This window comes from Pipra filicauda, unplaced genomic scaffold (assembly GCF_003945595.2).
Source record: "Pipra filicauda isolate LSUMZ 115617 unplaced genomic scaffold, ASM394559v2 scaffold12_size5214236_pilon, whole genome shotgun sequence".
Taxonomy (NCBI): domain Eukaryota; kingdom Metazoa; phylum Chordata; class Aves; order Passeriformes; family Pipridae; genus Pipra; species Pipra filicauda.
In genome coordinates, this window is record NW_024103763.1 from 3,203,112 (window position 1) to 3,222,085 (window position 18,974).

The following is an 18,974-nucleotide window of genomic DNA, read 5'->3' on the forward strand; positions in this document are numbered from 1 at the left end:
ACCTGGTAGCTAAGTCAATTTACGATTTACAAAGTTCATTTACGCTACCCACTGAAAGTATCAATCTTACTGAAATTAAATGAAGGCTGCTAATTCTGAAAAATTACGTTTACGTTAGGGCTTAAGGCGAACCATACAAGAAAAAAGGCTATTTTAACACCGAACAAGTTGCCCACCAAAGAATTTGAAACAGTTTATCAGGAGCGGTAGTTCCCTCCGCCCGAGTTTGCTGTGTCCGGGCATAGTGTCCCCACGCTTACAGCTTACTGCTCGCTGCCTTCAGCCTGCCGCGGGCCAGCCACTCTCCTCCTGCGCTGCCCACAGCTCCCGGGACACCGCCCGCACCCGCGGGGCCGCCGGGCGGGGCCGAGCCCGCCAGGCCGAGGGGGCGCGGGGGCCGCTCCCGGGCAGCTCCGCCGCCGCGCCGGGTTCCCTCGGCTTCCCGCAGCACCTCCCTCGCCTGCCTCCGCCCCCTGTCCAGCGGCTGCCACAGCTGCCGGGGCCGCCGCCGCCTCCGCTGTGCCCAGTGCTGAGCGAGCGGGGCGGGACGGGACGGGACGGGACACAGGGACAGCACAGACGGGACAGGTCAGGACGGGCGGCACGGACAGGACGGGCGGTCGCCCGGCGCCAGGTGAGCGGCTGCTCGGCTCGCGGGGCTCCCGAGGGCGAGGAGGGACCGGCAGCCCGGCCGGCTGCGGGGATGGGAGTCGCCCCGAGCCGGGCGGAGGTGAGCGGCTCTCCGGAGCCGGGCGCCAGAGGTTCCCCGGGGCTGGGCTTTCCCGCCGACCGTGCCCGGAGGGACGAGCGGGGTGATGGCGGAGGGGTCCCGCGGGGGCGGCGGTGGCGGGCGGAGGGAGGGAGGGAGACCGAGCAGGTCGGATGGCTCCGACCTCCGCAGCGCAGTCCCGCGGCTACCGCTTAGTCACAGATCCGTCTCCCGGAGTGGCACTTGCGGGTGTCGCCGGGCCGAGGGAAGCGCGGCCCGGGGGGGTCAGGGCCGAGCGCTGCGGGGCCGTTGTGACTCGCGCGGGGCCGGTGCGGGGCCGAGAGAGCCCGTCCGGAGTCTGTGCTGAGGGCACCACGCAGGTAACATTTCTCCGTGCTGCCGGTGGGGAGGTTTCCATCATCTTTCCAGTCGTCTTTTAAGCGCTTAATCAACGGCGAGAAATTTTCAGTAGCGTGTTTAAATTGGCCTAGAAAGTAAATGATTTTGGCCGACGCGTCAGTAGGGTTTGAATGTGGTTTACGAAAGAACCGGGGCAGCGTCCCGTTGGGGAGTGTTTTGCTCGGCTGGGTCGGGGTTTGCTCTCACACGCGTTGTCTGTGGGAACGAGTGCAGAGAATATACTCAGCTTAAAAGTTTTTTCTGCTTCTTTCACATGCTTTCTGCAAGGAAACCTACATCATTGAAAGTAAGATGTCTTCAGAGTCACCTTTTGTGCACAATAATTATTCCGAGGAGTTTATTTGTCTGGGGTTTTGTCACCTCTGCTGGCTAAGTGTATCAGAAGCATCCTTTTTCGACTGAGTTTATGTTTGCTTTACAAGTGTATACATTTTGTCATTCGTGGGTAGTACTTATAACAGCACTGAACACTTGCTTTTACTGTGTTACTGTCTTGCATTGATTTATGTGGAAATGTGGAAGAAATGCTTGTGAACTGGTTCAAGGTATGCTTATCCAGCAAATTAAACGTGTGATTGTACAGGCCCAGGCTGGGTTTGACTTGTATGAAATCACAGAATCAGTAAGGTTGGAAGGAACCGTTCTGGGTCATCTGGTCCAATCTCCCTGCTTAAGTCAGTTATAGTAATGCTGAAAGTGTGATAGAATGAGCTTCAACATGAGCCAAAATAGAGTTTATAACCTCTAACATGCAGATCTAAGTGTTATTCAATCCCAAAGCAAATTAGTTGTGTCCTCAGCTCTGTCACATGTGCTGAAAAAGTAAAGCTGGTATTATGTGTCTCTACTCAGGACACGTTTCTCCTTTTTGCTTGCGTAGGCTAACAGTGACCACCATCACTAGATGAGAGCTGCGCAAGTTGATATTCCTGCTCTTAAGCTTTAAAGTTTAAGGTTATGCCTGAGCTGGAAAGCATACTCCTGTAACTGTTTCCATGGGGGAAACAAGTGGGATTTGTTCCTCTGATGGGTGACCAGTGATGTGTTTGTGGGATTAAAGAACAGAAAACATGTCTTTGCTTAGGAGGATCTGCAAGTACTTGTCTTCACTGTGGAAGCACACTTACAACTTAATGATGAAAGCAACCTCCAAAGCTAAATGCTTTGAAAGAGGGTGCAGGAAAGAAAGTGCATGTAAACAAACTTGCTTAGATACAAATTGGAGCCACAAAATTTTCTACTTTACTCTGTAAGATAGTATTATGTTATGTCTGCTGTGGCAGTCAGACACCAAGTGAACTAATGTTATTGATATCTTTATTAATATTACTTTAGCAGCTTAAGGTAATTCTGTAGATCAAGTGGAAGTTGCGAGCATGTTTTTTTTCTTCAGTGCCTTCCAAATTTAATGTTAAACTCTCTTTCTAATACATCAGAATAATACAGAAACTGACTCAAATTACGGCCAGCTGGAGAGAGATAAAGGACTAAATTCCCATTCTCAAGTTAATTACTCAATTTATATGGGTTTTGTGCTGTGAATGCTTTTAGTCAGGTGTTCCACTGATAACTGCAGAGAGTTGGCAGATTGTGAAAGTTTTGGACTTTGTGAGAGAATAACTCTTCTTACATTTGGACAATTTTTAGTTCTTATTACGTAACGTGATCAGTGGCCTTGGCAAACAGAGTATAGGTTTAAAACTGATCACTACACTTGAGAATTTTATGTTTTCAGTGGAACACTAGATTAGATTATTTGAAGGCCAAAATAAGGGTAGCTCATACAATTAATCTTGTAGACTTCAACATGAATAAGGTATTTGGCCTGAACTGTTAGCTTTCTGATAAATGGCAAGTTTAGTAGTGCTTTTGTATCTAGGTTCAGTTAAAAGCTTTGCTCTTTTCCAGATGCATGGATTTAGAGAATATTCGTTTGTTGGTGGGTGCTACTCATCTTATGAACATAAAAAGAGTGAACCATTTCTCAGAATTATGAGGATCTTATTCTTTCCAGTCATGAATTGCTGGAGTTACAATTTGGAAAGGATTTATAATTGTTCTATGAAAAGGATAGGCTTGTGTAACTATATGTTAATTAATAGGACTCAATTATTTGGGAGTCTTACATTCCTTTTGTGTTCAAATTTCAAATACCTTTGAAATTTATTGTTGTTCAGGATGGAAAAACGATCCTTTGTAGCTGACATTATATCAAAGACAAAAAAAATGGATCTCAAGCTCCTCCCTGCGTGATTTATCTTCAGCTATGAGCTGAACATTTTGTATACCACAGGTGAGTGTTACTTACATTAGCTTCAGGACAGTTTTATTGCAGGTATTACGTAGTGGAACTGATACAAGATTTTAAGTGTGCCTGGCAGTTCGAGTCCCAGACTTGGCATTTTCTGGTTTTATCTATTTTTATTCTCTGCACTTTTGTCAATGAGCACTGTAGCACAGAAATATAATTATTGTTTGACACAACAGCTGCTTTTCAGCTAGTGCCTTATAAAAACAGTGACTTTTTTCTTCCCTTCTAGGTCTTCTTCTGCTGGCTTATCATCTCATAAGTGTTCTTATCATCTCATAGAAAAAACACAGTTTGTAACATGATTAACTTCTTTTTGTTTAAAAGAAAACCGTACAATGTCAGTTATACTAGGTGGAACAGTATACAGAAAAGAAGTAGTTTATAAAGTTCCCCAGTCTACTTAAAATACTTTTTCACTCTTTAGAATTTAGAGAAAATTACTAGAATTTATCACATTTTTGTTTTCTGAAATTTGCATGAGTACCTCAAGTGATGCCTTAGTTACCAAAAAAGAACAGCCACTCACAAATTAAGCACTGAGTATGTTCTCATTTATACTGTTCCTTAAAGGAATCTTCGAGGAGTTAAGATCTCAGAGATCCATCAGTAGGTTTGCCAGAAGTTGTCATGTTTGACAAGATGTGACACGTTCAGAAATGGTAGAAATAGTAAGACAATGAGTAATGTGAGTATGCTCATTATGGAGATGTTATTGTGCACACACAACAAAACTCAACGTCTTTTTACTGATGCTTTTAGTGTTTTAAATCTTCTCATAGTAAGTCCCTTTCTTTAGAGAAAAAATTACTGTGTCCCTCTGCCTGGATTTATTAGATATCTGGGCATGCTTGACTGTGAATGTTGCCAAATTCCACGTTTAATTTCCAAGTTCCCAACCAGACTTTGAGTATCTTTCTTTCTTTTGCACCAAATTAATTATGGACATAAGCTGATTGAATGGTTTTCTGATGGACTTCATGTTTTGAAGTGACTTTTTTCCATCATTACTTATTCATAGCATAAGCCAAGTATTCATATAACTTGAATTAAAAATGCTTTCCCTTTTTCATCCTTATCTGTGTTTCAGCAAGTCAGCATGTGGTTTATTTCTAAGAAGGCTAATCAGTTTTTTTTGTAGAGGTGGTGATGATGAAAAAAGCCATGTGGAGTGTAGTCGTACAAAGTAAATTTTTTGAGCTGATGTGATTGTGGGGGCTACACACAGAAATGGTTCTAGTTTAAATAAATTTTTCTGAAATTGGTTTGAAGTCATCTACTCGCCTGTGTGATGACTTTCAAGTGTTTGAGAATGTTTATTGACTAACTTGTTTCATTTGTAGTAGTCTAATGTGGGCTCCAGTCAGAAATCTGACCTCCTTTCTTTCCCTAACAATTGATTATGGGGTTTGTCCTGGCAGTGGTACCATCTCCTGTTCCCTCACGTAGACTTATATTGACCCTAAGAAGGAGGAGTGCTAAAGGAGGATCAGAATGTCTTAATAGAGGTCCCCTAGATATTTACTCCATGTGAAGACTGAAGTGCCAAAGTAGCTGTATTTCCTTAGGCCGTGTAGGGTAGCAATGCCATATCCCAAAACAGAGTTGTAGCAGGACTTTGGAAGGTGCTTGCTTCAGTGCATACATCTTTCCAAACTGATGGGTTTTATTTCTTCAGTACAAACTATTAGTTTTGGTCAGTGGGCTGTTGACTGAAAGAGTCTGCGAGGTTGTTTAAAAGAAAAAAAAACTAACCAGAAACCTCCACTAAATATTGTGCTTCTCAGCTTCAAGAGAAATTTTAACAGCTCCAAGTGCAAGATCCAAGAGATCTGTTAAGTCCATAAAGTGAGGCCTAGGATGAAATCACAATATAATTTCTTTTTTAGGGTGTTGCTGTTCAAGCCAAGGGAGCATGGAAAGGAGAGTGGAGATGAGTGAGCAGAAACCACTAGTTACTTTTTCTTTTCCCCCACTTACAGTAAGATGAAACTTTCAGAACTCATTTTTGAAAAGTAGGAAAATTGAAAGCATGAGCTGGACAGTCTTCTTTCTGGCATGCCTGGCCCTGCTTGATTTTCACAGCCTGCTTACATTACTCACCTATTTGAATATTTGAGCTTTAGGAAAGTCTTTGTCCTTCCCTCTTTATCTCTGCAGCAAATTCAAGTCCTGTAACTGAATATAAAGGCTTTCCAAAACTTTTTGTCTGCTTTTTTTTTTTTTATGCTTATACCTTTGTACACCCTTTCTCATGGCTTTACATGGCTCAAGGTGCATGTCTAGTGTTCCTTTAATCTTATTTGATGCACCTGTAATGTGGTCTTTGTTGTATTTGCAGTCTTCTACACTGCAGAACACGTTTTGTGGTTTCCTCCTCCATTAAACCAATATACCTTTAAACCCTAAGTATTATTAATGAAAATGTAAACAACCTGAAGTTGAAATAACCAGATGTGACAAACATAACTACTTTTATTACATCTCTGCTTCTCACACATCACCTTGTAAACTCTTTGAAGTGGAAACCTGCTGAGGTGTTGTCACTGAAGGGCTTTTTAGTTTGCTCTGGAAGATTTAATGGAGTGTGGGCTCTCGAGGGAATATACAACACAGACAAGGATTTCCTGGATAGTGTAAAACTTCTGTAAGAGCTAGAGAGAGGCCTCTTGTTCATCTCCCAGGTGGCAATTGCATATGAAGAAGTGAAACGTTTCCAATGTGGATGAGAGGGAACAAAAACTTGCTTGTTATTGTCCCCTGTTCCATTTTTGCACTACATAGGGCACAAGTTGCTGTACAACAGAATTAAGTACCAAAAGTGCTTTGTTTTGGCACTGATGTCCATGATGGAGAGCCATCCAATAGCATACCACACTCCTGAATTCACTTATGCAGAGCTTAGTGATTAAATTTGCACTTTTACATGAATCTAAGGGGAGATCTATGAGTTGGACTGAAGGCAGACCTTGGCTTGCACAACTTGATAGTTGCCAAATAAAATATATTAAAAGGTCTTTCTGATGCCGCTATCCTGCAGCATTGAAAGACTAAACAAAAGAATGGGTTTCTCAGAGGGTTCTTCCTCCTGTTTAGTTCTATTAAGAAATGGACCAGCGAGCCATGAGTTTTGCAGGTGACTGGTGTCTGTAGCTAAGTGGCTTGTTGCTCTCTGTAAGCCAACTTATTAAAAAGTAAAATAATTAATATCTTTGAAAACAGTAAAGATTTATGTCAGGAGGACATCTTTGGAAGGTCCTTGAGCACATTACCATTACAGTCTTAGAAAAAACTGATGTTCTACATGAAGTGACTATATGTAGAACACATATGTATGCCTGTTTTTACAGCCGTGATTAACACTGGAGAAAATTAATGAAAATCAAGCTATTATCGGACAATAATAATCCTAATAATACTGTCTTCTGGAAAAACACATAACCCCCCCTATGGAACAACATTTTAAAATCAATGGTGCTACTTCTGCTGTTAAGTCAGTGAATACTGTGTGTGCCAAGATTCACAGTGACATAAGACTTTCCAACATAAGCGTCCTCCCTATTACATCTCAGTTGCTTCAGCCAAAATTTAAAAATAACATACGAACTTTACTGCATTTTGGTTCCAGTCTGGAAAATATAAAGGGTTGATGGAAGAAGTCTACAGTCTTACATTTTTGAAAGTAATTAAAGACATCGAAAAGTTCTCATACCTGGGCAGTATGATTTGTTTCTCTTACTCTTTTTAGCCTTCTGTCACCTGGTATAGGTTTGAATAAGGCAGACTGTTACAGAACAGTGGTCAGAAGCTTACCATTCATTATTACCCTCCTCCTCAGCAGTAGCTTCTCTACATTTGGGAAATATTTTTATTAAAATCCAAAATTTTTATAGGGGATAACTACAGAAGACAGAATGAAGCACAGACACTATGACTGAAATAAGTGTGACCTGAACAAAAGAGTTTGAAGTGCAGCAGCAGACAGCACGATTAGAAGTAAATGAATGATTGCTTTGGGTCATAAGTTTCTGTAACCAACAATTTACGCATTGGCAGTGAGAACCTGCTCTGGCTAAAACTTGGCATAACAGCTTATTAAATGTTAAAGACTGCCAGTAATTAGATATTTTCAACAGGAATTGTGAAATTTACATGTATTTTTCAAAAAGTGGTTTAACAAAATACACTACGGAACACAACAGCTGTATTTATGTTTTGCACTTTCTTTGGCTTCAGTCATATAGAAAATATATCTGATGTAATACAAGGCAAGCAGTTGCTGAAGGTAAGTCCTATATGTCTTGATATGTCACCTGTAGGTACACACTTGGAAAGCAGTAAAGTAAAATAGCATGGTATAAGCTAATTAATATTAATGATAAGAATACAGACTCCTTCTTATACCATCTTCCTGTCTTTGCTTCCACTAAATTCTTTAATTTCTAGAGAATGTAATATTAATGCAGAACTGCATCATGTGTAACACAACATACAAAATAACCATCTAATTTTTAAAACTATATGTGTTCATTTGTTTTAAGAAAAGTTCTGTCAATTCTAGTTTGACTTTCAACTTAATAAGATGGTATGAAACTTTGTGAAACCTGGGTGCTAATACTAGAAGATTGTGATTGGTCAAAACAGAGCACTCTTCATGGAGAACAAACAAGAGAGAGCAGATTTATGCTTGAGCCTTTATTTTCTCAATTTCCATCTTTTCTGCTGCCCATAAAGAAATGTTTTATGTTCTTGTCTACTTCGGACACTTAGCTCTTTGTAAGTAAAAGTGACTTGTTGTAAGTGAGAAAGTAAAGGCAGCCTGTTACATCTTTACGTGTAGTCTGTGCATAGAATTCTTTCCCACTCTTGACTGGCTCAGTAACTGTTGTACTCGATTAGATTTGCTTGATTTACAAGTGAAAATTTTTCATCCAACTGCAAAAACTATGCATATTCATGCTCTCTGAGTCATCTGTTATAAAGAACAATAAAAGTGTTCATTTGAACAAATGAGCAAAATGAATAACAAATGCAAAGAATCACTTACACCCAATTCTCAACTATATATTTGCAGTTACATTACTGTTTAGGATCATCAAGAGTAAAGCTTTAGGATTCTAATACAGAGAAAGACTTAAGTTTAAGAGGAACATAGTGGCTATGGTGAAGTCATATTTTATATCTTGGTGTATTTTTCCTTTAAAAAAATCTATCAAAGCATCTTTTTCTTTAGTAATGGCTAAACAGCATTGTTGCAAAAAGAAAAGAATGCCAATGTTTTTTTCCCAACTCTTTTAATTGTATATTTTATCCAGACTTGGAACAATCTTGAGCTAGTGTAAATGTACAAAGTCTTGCAAAAAGTCAATTGAGCTGTGACCATGTCACTATTTCACTTTATACATTTACTCAGTTTCCTGCTATCTGGATTTTATTGCTTTCCCTGTGATATTAATCTTCATTCATAGCTTCAAATAGTTTCAAAGTTCTTAATGTGACTGTGTTCAGTCAACAAGAAGCTCGCATCTGTCCCCACTTGTCTTTGCTTGGGCCCATCTCAGGAAGTGAGAACAAAAAAAGTGGTCAAAAAACCCAGATGAAATAAAACCCTAAATGTAGAGAAAGTATTTATTACAGCCTTTCATTTAAACACTGGACAAATATTAGCAAAGCTCACTCCGGAAGAGTTAGAGTAAGGTCCATTCAGACTCCTAAGGGCTACATAGTGCTCAGGCAGAGCTGGAGTCAGAACAAGGAATTGCTTGGCTCCTGTCCTCAAATTTAGACTGCTGTAATGCAGTTGTTATTTCTGGTGGATGGGACACTAACATTATTGCCCAATGAGATCTACCAGACCAAATAGAAGGCATGTTTGATGATTCAGGAATAAACCTTTGTCTTGTCAGCTCATTTCATGTGTGTTTGCAGAACTGAGGCTTAAGGAGAAAACTAAATGCAGGGAATATAGGAGCATTCCAAATCAGCATCATATGTGACACAAAGCAAGCAGTTTGCCTCAGTACTCGCTGGCATCAGTGGCTAAACTTGTGGAACTCCATCCCATTCACATTTCAACTCTTGATGTCAACGTAGTAGAGACAAGGTGTGCTGGAATTTTTGTTTGTTTTCGTTTCTAAATACATTACTGTGGATAGATGGTTTAGTGTACAAAGGAAGAGATTTCCCCATAACATGGAAGAATAGATGCACAGCTTGGTTTTGCTTGGAAGTGACCTAATTTGAGACTAGAATGGGAAGCGTGAGTAAGCAGAGAAAGGAAACATGGCTTTTGGATGGGTATCTCTTTTAACCCTAGAAAATTATATTGTAGATGCACAATCCGTGAAGTTGACAGATGTATTTAAGCATGACAGTCATCATTATCATTAGAATAATTAATGTAATTGTGCTACTTCGTTTGCTGACCGAACAACTTTATTAATATATGATTTTTAGGCATTCAGAGAAACAAGCTGAAGACAGATTTGAACATGTTTCCTGTGGATCTTTAGAAAGCTATCCTGCCTTTGACATTTCATGCTTTTTTTACTTGTTTTTGTTTCATTTTGATCTGTTCCTGCATGGGATTGTGTGTATTAGCTATGACCACTGTTTTAGCATACGACTTATTTTCTGTCAGTTTTAGTATGTTTGATTTTTGTGGAAGCAGTATTGTAATCATCCAGATCTGTGTTTTTTAATGCAATCTGTATTGCCTTTTTTTTTGCTATGTAATACAATGTAATTATTTAAAACACTGGCAACAATGTTGCAGTGCTCTTAATTTTTGAGAAACCTTTGCTTTATGCATCCTATGCTATGTTGTTACATGTGTATAATTTATTGCATGTACATTTAATCAGTTTCCAAAATATCAATCAACTAGCAACTTCACTGTTTCTCAGTTTATTCCTCTAGCACTTCTCTTGCAGACTTCAGCCCATAACAACCATTTTATATCAACAAATATTTAAATTTGTGTGAATACTTGAAAAAAAAAACCCAAAACATTTTAGCCCTAACCTTAACACAAATTTACAGCTCCTGAAAAGTTCACCATTTACAGTGCCTGAACCTACTGCAGCCTGATACAACATGTACAGAAGCACAGTGCAGTTTGGGAGCAGGAGGATTGCTAACCAGTACACTCATACATGCACCAGGCTTGTGATTGCAAAATTAAACTTCTGGTGTCGTGCAGAATGCTCTGTTCTACCATAAAGCTGATCTATTAAAGATAGTCAATATGTAAAGGTTACTGCTGTGCCTTTGTTTCAAGAATCAATTACAGAGGCACTTGCAACTATGTATCTCTAAACCTTTTTATGTAAAAATTAATGCATGCAGAGAGCACCAGAATGTTTACTTAATGTTTCTTTCAGTGTGCAAAATATTCAGATATATCTTTTTTTGAAAAGATCTTTAAAAAATTGTGTCATTTCATAGAGCATTATCTCTCATAATAGGAGGCACATTCTTTTTCCAACACCATGTCCTGTTGCTCCCGTTAGACAACCATCACCAGGAAGAAATGTGGGCAAACCAGATGTTCCTGGTATTCTCCATGATCTTGCTGCCCACAGTGACTTGTGGCATTTCTTTTTTTTTTTTTTCAGTAGCTTCTTGTCTTGAGAAAGACATGAGGATTGGGAATCAAAGTCTTGCTTCTTCCTTAGGAGTTCACAGTGCTTCTGTTAAAATGTCACATGGGAGTCCCCTACATGTGGGTAGGGGACTGAAGAGATGTTTTCTTACATTCTTGATGAGATTAACAAAGCTTTTGGATAAGCTCTCCATGCTTGCTCTGCCAGGTTTTAGTTGGGTTTGTTTGTTTGGGGTTTTGTGTGTTTTGTTTGTGTGTATGTCTTCCTTCTGCTGCGCCTTTTGCAACCAGATGTGTCTGTCTCCTATTGGCCTTTTTAGCCACCAGTGCGCTTGTAACAAACGTGGGTAGAGCCCTCCCCAAATCTTCGTTCACGAAGCCCAGCCATGATATCTTTTGGAGGTTTAGTTTGTTTGTTTTTCAAATGTTGAAAGTCTTATTTGTGCAAGGAATCATGCTCTGATGTATTTGTGAGTCTTTGGAGAATTAGAGCTCAAATGAGGTTTTTTGGTTTTATTTTTGTTTTTCCTTTCAGCAAACAGCTCTTTCTTTCTTAGTGTCTTGGCAATATACAGAGTATTTGTGCATCTCTGTACAATATATGACCAATAGTATAACGGGGTTGAAAAGACTTATACTCTTATGTTGGAAACATAATTTTTCATAATGTCCACATACCTACACTTTTTCTAGTCATTTTGGTTTATTTATTTATTTATTTTCTTCTAGAATGGTTGTCTGGGGAAAACAGCACTGCTGTGTTGGCAGAATACAGGACATTTTCTTGAGATTCAGGATTTTTCAAGCAGTCCTTTTACTTCAGTTGTTCCTGGCTACAGCAGGCAAAGGTAAGAGAATTTTTTCCTGATTTGTCTAGTGTTGGTATTCCAAATAAATCACATTCATCTTGATGAATAGGACTTTTGAATGTATTTAGAACAGGAAAGTTTTTGCCCTCTTGAAATGATGAGGAAAAACCGTCACTAACAAGAAATGAACCAATTGACGCTTAGCATTTTGGATGCTTTTTATGTTTTCATAAAAACTCATTGGTAGTAACTTCTTTTAGGTTATGGATGAGGAGATAACTAAAACACAATATGTCATAACAAGACAAATGATTTTCTTGCCATTTTTTTAAACTGCAAGTGTTCCTATTTTCCGAACATATTGTTAAATCTTTTACACTGTTCTTACAAAAACACCACAAAATTCTTTGAGCTTCACTCTATTTAGGGTGTGTATGAGCATAGAACATCTGCATTCTCTTGATCTGAATATGGCTAAGGAGAAGGTAGTAAGGTCCAAAACATGTAACAGAAATGACACATTTGAACTTGGCAATTTATGCTCTTTCTATAACAGTAAATGAAAAAATAACTTTATAAGGTTTTTGTACAAATTGGATAACTTTTGTAATGTTTTGTGTGAGGTAAAGTAATTTCTCATGGCTATTCTGTAAACTGATGGTTAGTCTGTCACTACTCTGGACCTCAGCTGATAAAGATAACAGTGCTTGTCATTCATAATGTTTCTGTATATCAATAGTGTGTAATACGTTTATCATGTTAGTAATGTGCTCGAGGTATTAAAAAATTGGAAGTGTTTTTTGCCATGTACTTAATGCTAGTTTCAGAAGCTGCTTTCTGTGTCATGGCATGCTTTTACTTTAGAAGGTCAGAACTTCTTTCAGTTCAAATTTATTGCTATTTTTTTTTAAATTTAGATGTACCTGCTTAACAACATTGTACAAGCAATGAGATTTCATAAGTTTAGTGACTAGACAAATTCTGATTCTAATTCTCCAAATATAGTAATTTTCATAAAATGATTTTATTGAGAGAGAATCTGACATTCAGGTGATAAAACTGCTACTAAGATGTAGAGGTTTTAACGTCTTGTGCTTCAAATAGTGAAAAGGACAGAGCTGCTCAGCAGGTGGACAGATGTCATAGAAGAGTTCTGAGGAAGCAAGCAAAGAGGGACTTTGTTTTTCACGTCTGTATCACTTGCAAATGTCAGAAATCCTTCAAGAAAAGCTAGACAGACACAAGGGCATATTTATGGTTTCATCCTATTTTATTGGTTTTTTTTTGTTTTAGGCTGTTAGTACTGTCAGCAGCATCTCTACTCAGTTCTGACATCTGAGGTGCCAAAGTATGTGTGTTCTCCAAAAAATATGAAAAGAGAATAACTGCTTGTGTTTTTTCTGATGCCTAGGACACTGGAAAACATGGCATAGTTTATCCTCAGATAAACAAATACAACTGTAAATAAAAAGAAAGGATGAAATTAATTTTGAGGAAACAGTTCTTACCTTCAGAGTTCCAAATGTTAAGCAGAATCAAGTGACCCCCTTGTAGAAAGTTTAGAGTTTTAAACTTTTTATAAAGAACATTTATGAGCTCTAGATGGAATATATTAGTATACAAGATTCTTTTGACGTCATTTTAATGGACTGTGGCAAGCCAAATGTGTTACAGGTGGCAAACACTTGCAAGGAAGTTAATGACTGTTGTTACTGGTTAAAAGCCAGATTGTGCAGACACATAAACTTGTTACTATACTTTTTCATTAGAATACTTGACTGCATTAATGCTCAACTATACTGACACAGTGGTTATTAGTAATATAAGGAAAATAACACTGGTGCTCATGTACTGAGAGGATTTGCTCCTGTATGTGTAATTCTTCCTATCTATAATTGGATATCTCTTGTAAAGACATCAATTATCACCATCTAAAAATGTTTGAAAAAAAGAAAGATATTGCATTTTTTGTTTGTTTTCATTCTCAGAAAGTTTATTTTAAACATTTGGAAGTATGCACATGTGTTTTAGGATTTCTTTTAGGGCTTAAGAGAATATACTTATTAAGTGAATGCTTTTATTTCTAGTGAGGTTAAAAACCCCAACTTTTGCATCTGTTAGAGTTAAATACAGGAATAAGGAAAAATTTGCATGTCTAAAAGGGCTTATGTGCCCAAATACAGCAAATGACATTGAAAAATCGGCCCACAATTACTATTGCATGGAGTTTCTTTCACTCCAAATTGTCATTTCCCCCCCACACAGTAATTTTACTTACTCTAGAGATGTTTGGAGCGTTCTTCCTACTATGCTACCTTTTTTGTGCTGTGGTGATAAGGGTGTGTTCATGGATACTTTTCTGTATTGTCTGGACCCAAGGAAACTAATTATAAGTCAGGAATGCCACAGTATGAGCACAGCCAGTTCCAGCTCCTCAGTTCTGTGGTCAAGGGTGGGACACAGCCCACAAGTACCATTACTAGAGAAAATAAGTGATGATTAACAGAACTTCCAAAGGCTTTAATGTGAAGTTGTCTCCTACTTACATGGCATGCACCCACATATCAGAGACTTAGCCAAGATAATACTGATAATAAATTTCTAGCATAATGCTGTACTGCACATATTCCACTTGGAACAGCAAAGTGCATTTTCTGACTATGGTTATGATTTCCTTTGGGCTTTTTCGGCATTCTTTGGGTAGATAAAGCATGTGAAATTTTCCAAACCTTTCTTATAACATTTCAGATAGTATTGGTATTTATTCTCTTTACTTTGGCACCAGTTTTTGGCACTTTTTTTTATAACTGTTTAGAGCAAAGTGGGCCAGCCTTTCCAGTTTCCAGAAGGTTAGACCTCTCTATGTAAATACTTTTGCTACTTTAAATTAATTCTTCAGTCCTTGCATATTGATCAACAGCAGTCTTTTTTAATTATATAAAGCAGACCAGAAGAATCATCACCAGATTGTTGTCATTTTGTATAATTTCTGTTGGCTACCTGCCTTAAGACTGTTTTCATCTGCAAGTGTATGCCCACTCTGCTTCCCTTGACAACTTTGATGTGTCAGTTCCCCTAAATAATGTAATAGGATTTAGCAGCCCTTTAATTCACTATTGGCACATCAACACTAATTTAACATTTAACATGAAATCAAGCCTCTCTCACCATTTTCTCACTTCCAAAGTAAAGTCTGATGATGATACTTCAAGTTTTGGTTAATATTTTTGCTCAGAAATAGTTTTCCAGTCTGTCAGTTTGGATAGTTAACAGTGACTTCAGGTTTTGAAGATGTGTCAGGAAACCAGTCACTTTGGCCATGTCTGCATGCTCAAGATTTCTTACAGGAATTTTGGAAGCTATGTGAGTCATGCAAGTATATTTCTGACATATACTCTGAGGAACAGCAGCTGCATCAAATTTTTCAAAACATTCAGCAGAATTCCCACTTAATAATGAAAGACTTGAGCAATTATTTTTATTTGGAGAGACTGTGTCACAAGTGTTGGCATATAACTAGCTAGCTGTTTCCTTTATAAAATCGGTTTCCTCATGATCTGTCCGTGCTGTAAATTGGCAGATCTATTTTAATTGTAGCAATCCTTTTACTAAAAATGGAAGGTACATTTGAGCCTGTATCTAAAAATCTTATCTTCTGGGACAATTTCCTCTCCCATCCAGTCTTTGTCACCCCAGCTTTTAAGCTGTTTTAAAAATTAGTTTTCCATGCTGAACTTCTGCTTTTAGACTCTGACAAGAGGCTGAACTGAATGAGTGAATTCATGCTGTGGGGTTGGGCAGACGGGAAATAATTCTACTGCTTGCTGTTGGGTCAAGTGTGTTTTTCTTTTCCATTGCCACTTAGAACCAATCTAAGAATTATCTCACCATTCAAAATCCACTGTCTGCTCATTAGGATTTTCACCTAATTCAGTCTGTACTCAGAGAGTTTTTTGTTTGGTCTATAGCCTTGCATGGCACCTACATGATGTATGTTGAACTTCAGGAATGATTCGGGGTTGTGAAAGGTTTTTGCTAATTAGTGTCACAGAGGAAGTCTTGAAGCTATAGTATGCAACAAGAATAGATATCGATGTAACTGGATTGATATATTTTGTGTTTAGAATGTTTTCTGGTAGCTTGTACCTATAAAGCTGCACTTGGAAGTTAGGAACTTTCTTCATGTTTTCATTTGTTGCTATTGAAAAAGAAATTTGAGAGCTCTGAGCTCAAGAGACAGAAAAGTTGTCAGAATTGGCCTGATGAAAGATGGTGCTCTGGTTGCTTGAAATTACAGAAGACCTGGCTGTGATCTTGACAGCTAACTAGGACTATGAATGTAACTTGCCCTGGAAAAAAAACCCTGATCCAAATTGCCTGGAAGTTTGTCTTTTTGCAGCAGAGCTAATGGAAAAGCTTTTTTTTCCTATGTTGACCAATCTTTTTCTGCTTTCCAACCCTGACCAATCATGATTAATCCCAAACCTCCTCTGGAGCATTCATAAAAAGTCTGCTTATATTGATAAATAATGGACTCCTTAAAGGTGTCAGTAACATATTCTCTTGCACTGGCTGAGCATCTACCAGACTGTTTTATTTTTTTGTAGTTCCACTTCACCTTCCAAAGGACTTTTTTCTTATTTTGTTGCTGATGTGTGCACCCTAAAAGCAAGCAATCATGATAATGATTATGTGATTGGAATGTGTATATTCCCACAAAATGAGAGTCAGCTCCAAAGAGCTTACATCTACAGCTACAAAAGTCTGTCCTTTCCTGTGTTGGGACAGTGGAGGAAATGAGGCACCTATAATCACTGAACAGTTATGATCAAGTTTCAGTTTTTGGGGCATCATCTGGAACTACTTGTTTTACCAGCATTGGTAAATGCAGGTAAATGAGCCTGGCACATTGTTTTTTACCAGTAAATTTACTGTTGACACCACAAATTCCATTTACTATCCAAGGTGAACTCCAGGTTGCCACTGTCTTAATGACACAGTATATTTGAGATTCACAGACCAGATGTCTCTGCAACTAAGTTCTCTGATAGAGAACAGGAAATGAGGGCTGAATTTAAAATAAACCAGTGGCTCCAAAACAAATTTTCTAAAAGTTACCTAAACTCATTCTCTACTAGAATATGGCTGTTTTCTACCTTTCTTGCTGTAACTGCCAGTATTCAGCTGAGGATTTAAGAATCTCAGGGTTGGGGAAGAAATCATATAGTTGTAGAATGGGTTGCATTAGAAGGGACCATAAAGATCATCTCATTCCAACTACCCTGCCATGGGCAGGGGCACCTTCCACTGGGCCAGACTGATCAGAGCCCCATCCAACCTGACCTTGAACACTTCCAGGGATGGGGCATCCACAACTTCTCTTGTCCCCAGAGCTTGATGCAGCACTTCAGGTGGGGTCTCATAAGGGCAGAGTAGAGGGGCAGTATCCCCTCCCTTGACCTGCTGGCCATGCTGCTTTTGGTGAAGCCCAGGATATGGGTGGCTTTCTGGGCTGCAAATGCATGTTGCTGGGTCATGTTGAGCTTCTCATCAACCAACACCCTGAAGTGCTTCTCCTCAGGGCTTATCTCAGTCCGTTCTCTGCCCAGTCTGTATCTGTGCTTGGGACTGCCCTGACCCAGGTACAGAACCTTGCACTTGGCTTTTTGAACTTCATGATGTTTGCACAGGCCCATCTTAAAGCCTGTTAAGGTCCTTCTGGATGGCATCCCTTCCCTGCAGTGTGTCGACCGCACCACACAGCTGGGTGTTGTTGGCGAACTTGGTGAGGGTGCACTCAATCCCACTGTCTATGTCAGATGTTAAACAGTTCTGGTCCCAATACCAGCCCCCGAGGAACACCACTAGTCACTGGTCTCTCCGTGGACATTGAGCTGTTGACCACAACGTTTTGAGTGCGACTATCCAGCCAATTCTTTATTCACTGAGTGGTCCGTCCATCAAATCCCTGTTTTTCCAGTTTAGAGACAAGGATGTCATGTAGCACAGTGTCAAATGCTTTGTAAAAGTCCAAGTAGATGACATCAGTTGCTCTTCCCTCATCCATTAATTCTTTAACCCTGTCCTAGAAGGGCACCAAATTTGTCAGGCATGATTTGCCCTTAGTGAAGCCGCGTTGGTCACCAATCACCTCCTTCTTTTCCATGTGCCTTAGCACAGTTTACAGGAGGATCAGCTCCATGATCTTGCTGGCCACAGAGGTGGCCTGTAGTTCCCTGAGTCTTTCTGTTTTACTTTTTTAAAAATGGCTTGGAGAAATATGATCTTGTTCAGAGGAGGAGGATGCAAGACTGAGACGTAAGAATGCAGTAAGGGCTATAGTGCTGCCTTCTATCTCTGTTTCTGTATTTTATCCAGTATCTATTAAATGCAAAATACATGTGCAGTCCTGGATATAGGACACACAACCTGTGTGGTGGACAACAAACAGGAGAAGCTGGAAGCCATTGTGCAGCAGGAAAACGATGACTCAACTGCTATCACAGAAACATGGTGAGATGACTCACACCCAGAATGCTGCAATGGATGAGTATAAACCCTTCAGAAGGGATAGGCAAGGAGAGGCAATAGGGTAGCTGTGTTGCATTAGGAGTGTTTTGATTGTCTGGAGCTTAATGATGGTGACAATAGAGTTGAGTGTTTGTGGATAGGAGTCAAGGGGAAGGCCAACAAGGCACATATCCTGGTGGGAGTCTGTTACAGGCCATGCAACCAGGATGAAGAGGCAAATGAAATATTCCATCAGTACCTAGGAGAAGCCTCATGATCACTGGCCATTGTTCTCATGGGGGACTTCAGCTTACCAGGACACCTGTTGGAAATAGGAAAGAGGAAAGAGTCGAGGAGGTTTCCAGAGTGTTTGGAAGGTGACCTGACACAGTTGGTGAGGGAGCCAACTAGGGAAGGTGCCCTGCTGGACATGCCGGACCTCTGTTGTTTGTGAACAGAGAAGGACTAGTGCATGATGTGGTGGTTGAAGGGTGTCTTGGGCTGAGTGATCTCAAAAAGGAAAGAGTTTTTGGTTTTTGGAGAAGTCGGCCCTTGGGAGACAGTCCTGAAGGGCAAAGGAGCCCAGGAAGGCTGGACATTCTTCTTCAAGAAGGA

At 39.6% G+C, this 18,974-nt stretch overlaps 1 protein-coding gene across 3 annotated transcripts in view; it reads left to right on the forward strand.

Moving 5' to 3' along the window:
* The first annotated feature begins 580 nt into the window (after positions 1–580).
* ADGRG2 (adhesion G protein-coupled receptor G2) overlaps positions 581–18,974 on the forward strand; it is a 64,786-nt gene continuing 46,392 nt past the window's right edge. Inside the window, exons 1-3 of one of the 3 annotated variants that reach the window (XM_039377998.1) lie at positions 616–634; positions 3,307–3,422; positions 11,770–11,888. In XM_039377998.1, coding sequence (XP_039233932.1) covers positions 11,771–11,888 — 118 coding nt within the window. In that variant the 5' untranslated portion in view covers positions 616–634; positions 3,307–3,422; position 11,770. Of the gene's footprint in view, positions 635–697; positions 731–3,306; positions 3,423–11,769; positions 11,889–18,974 lie in introns of those variants that run through there. The other 2 variants (XM_027738298.2, XM_027738296.2) reach the window with 2 other exon arrangements.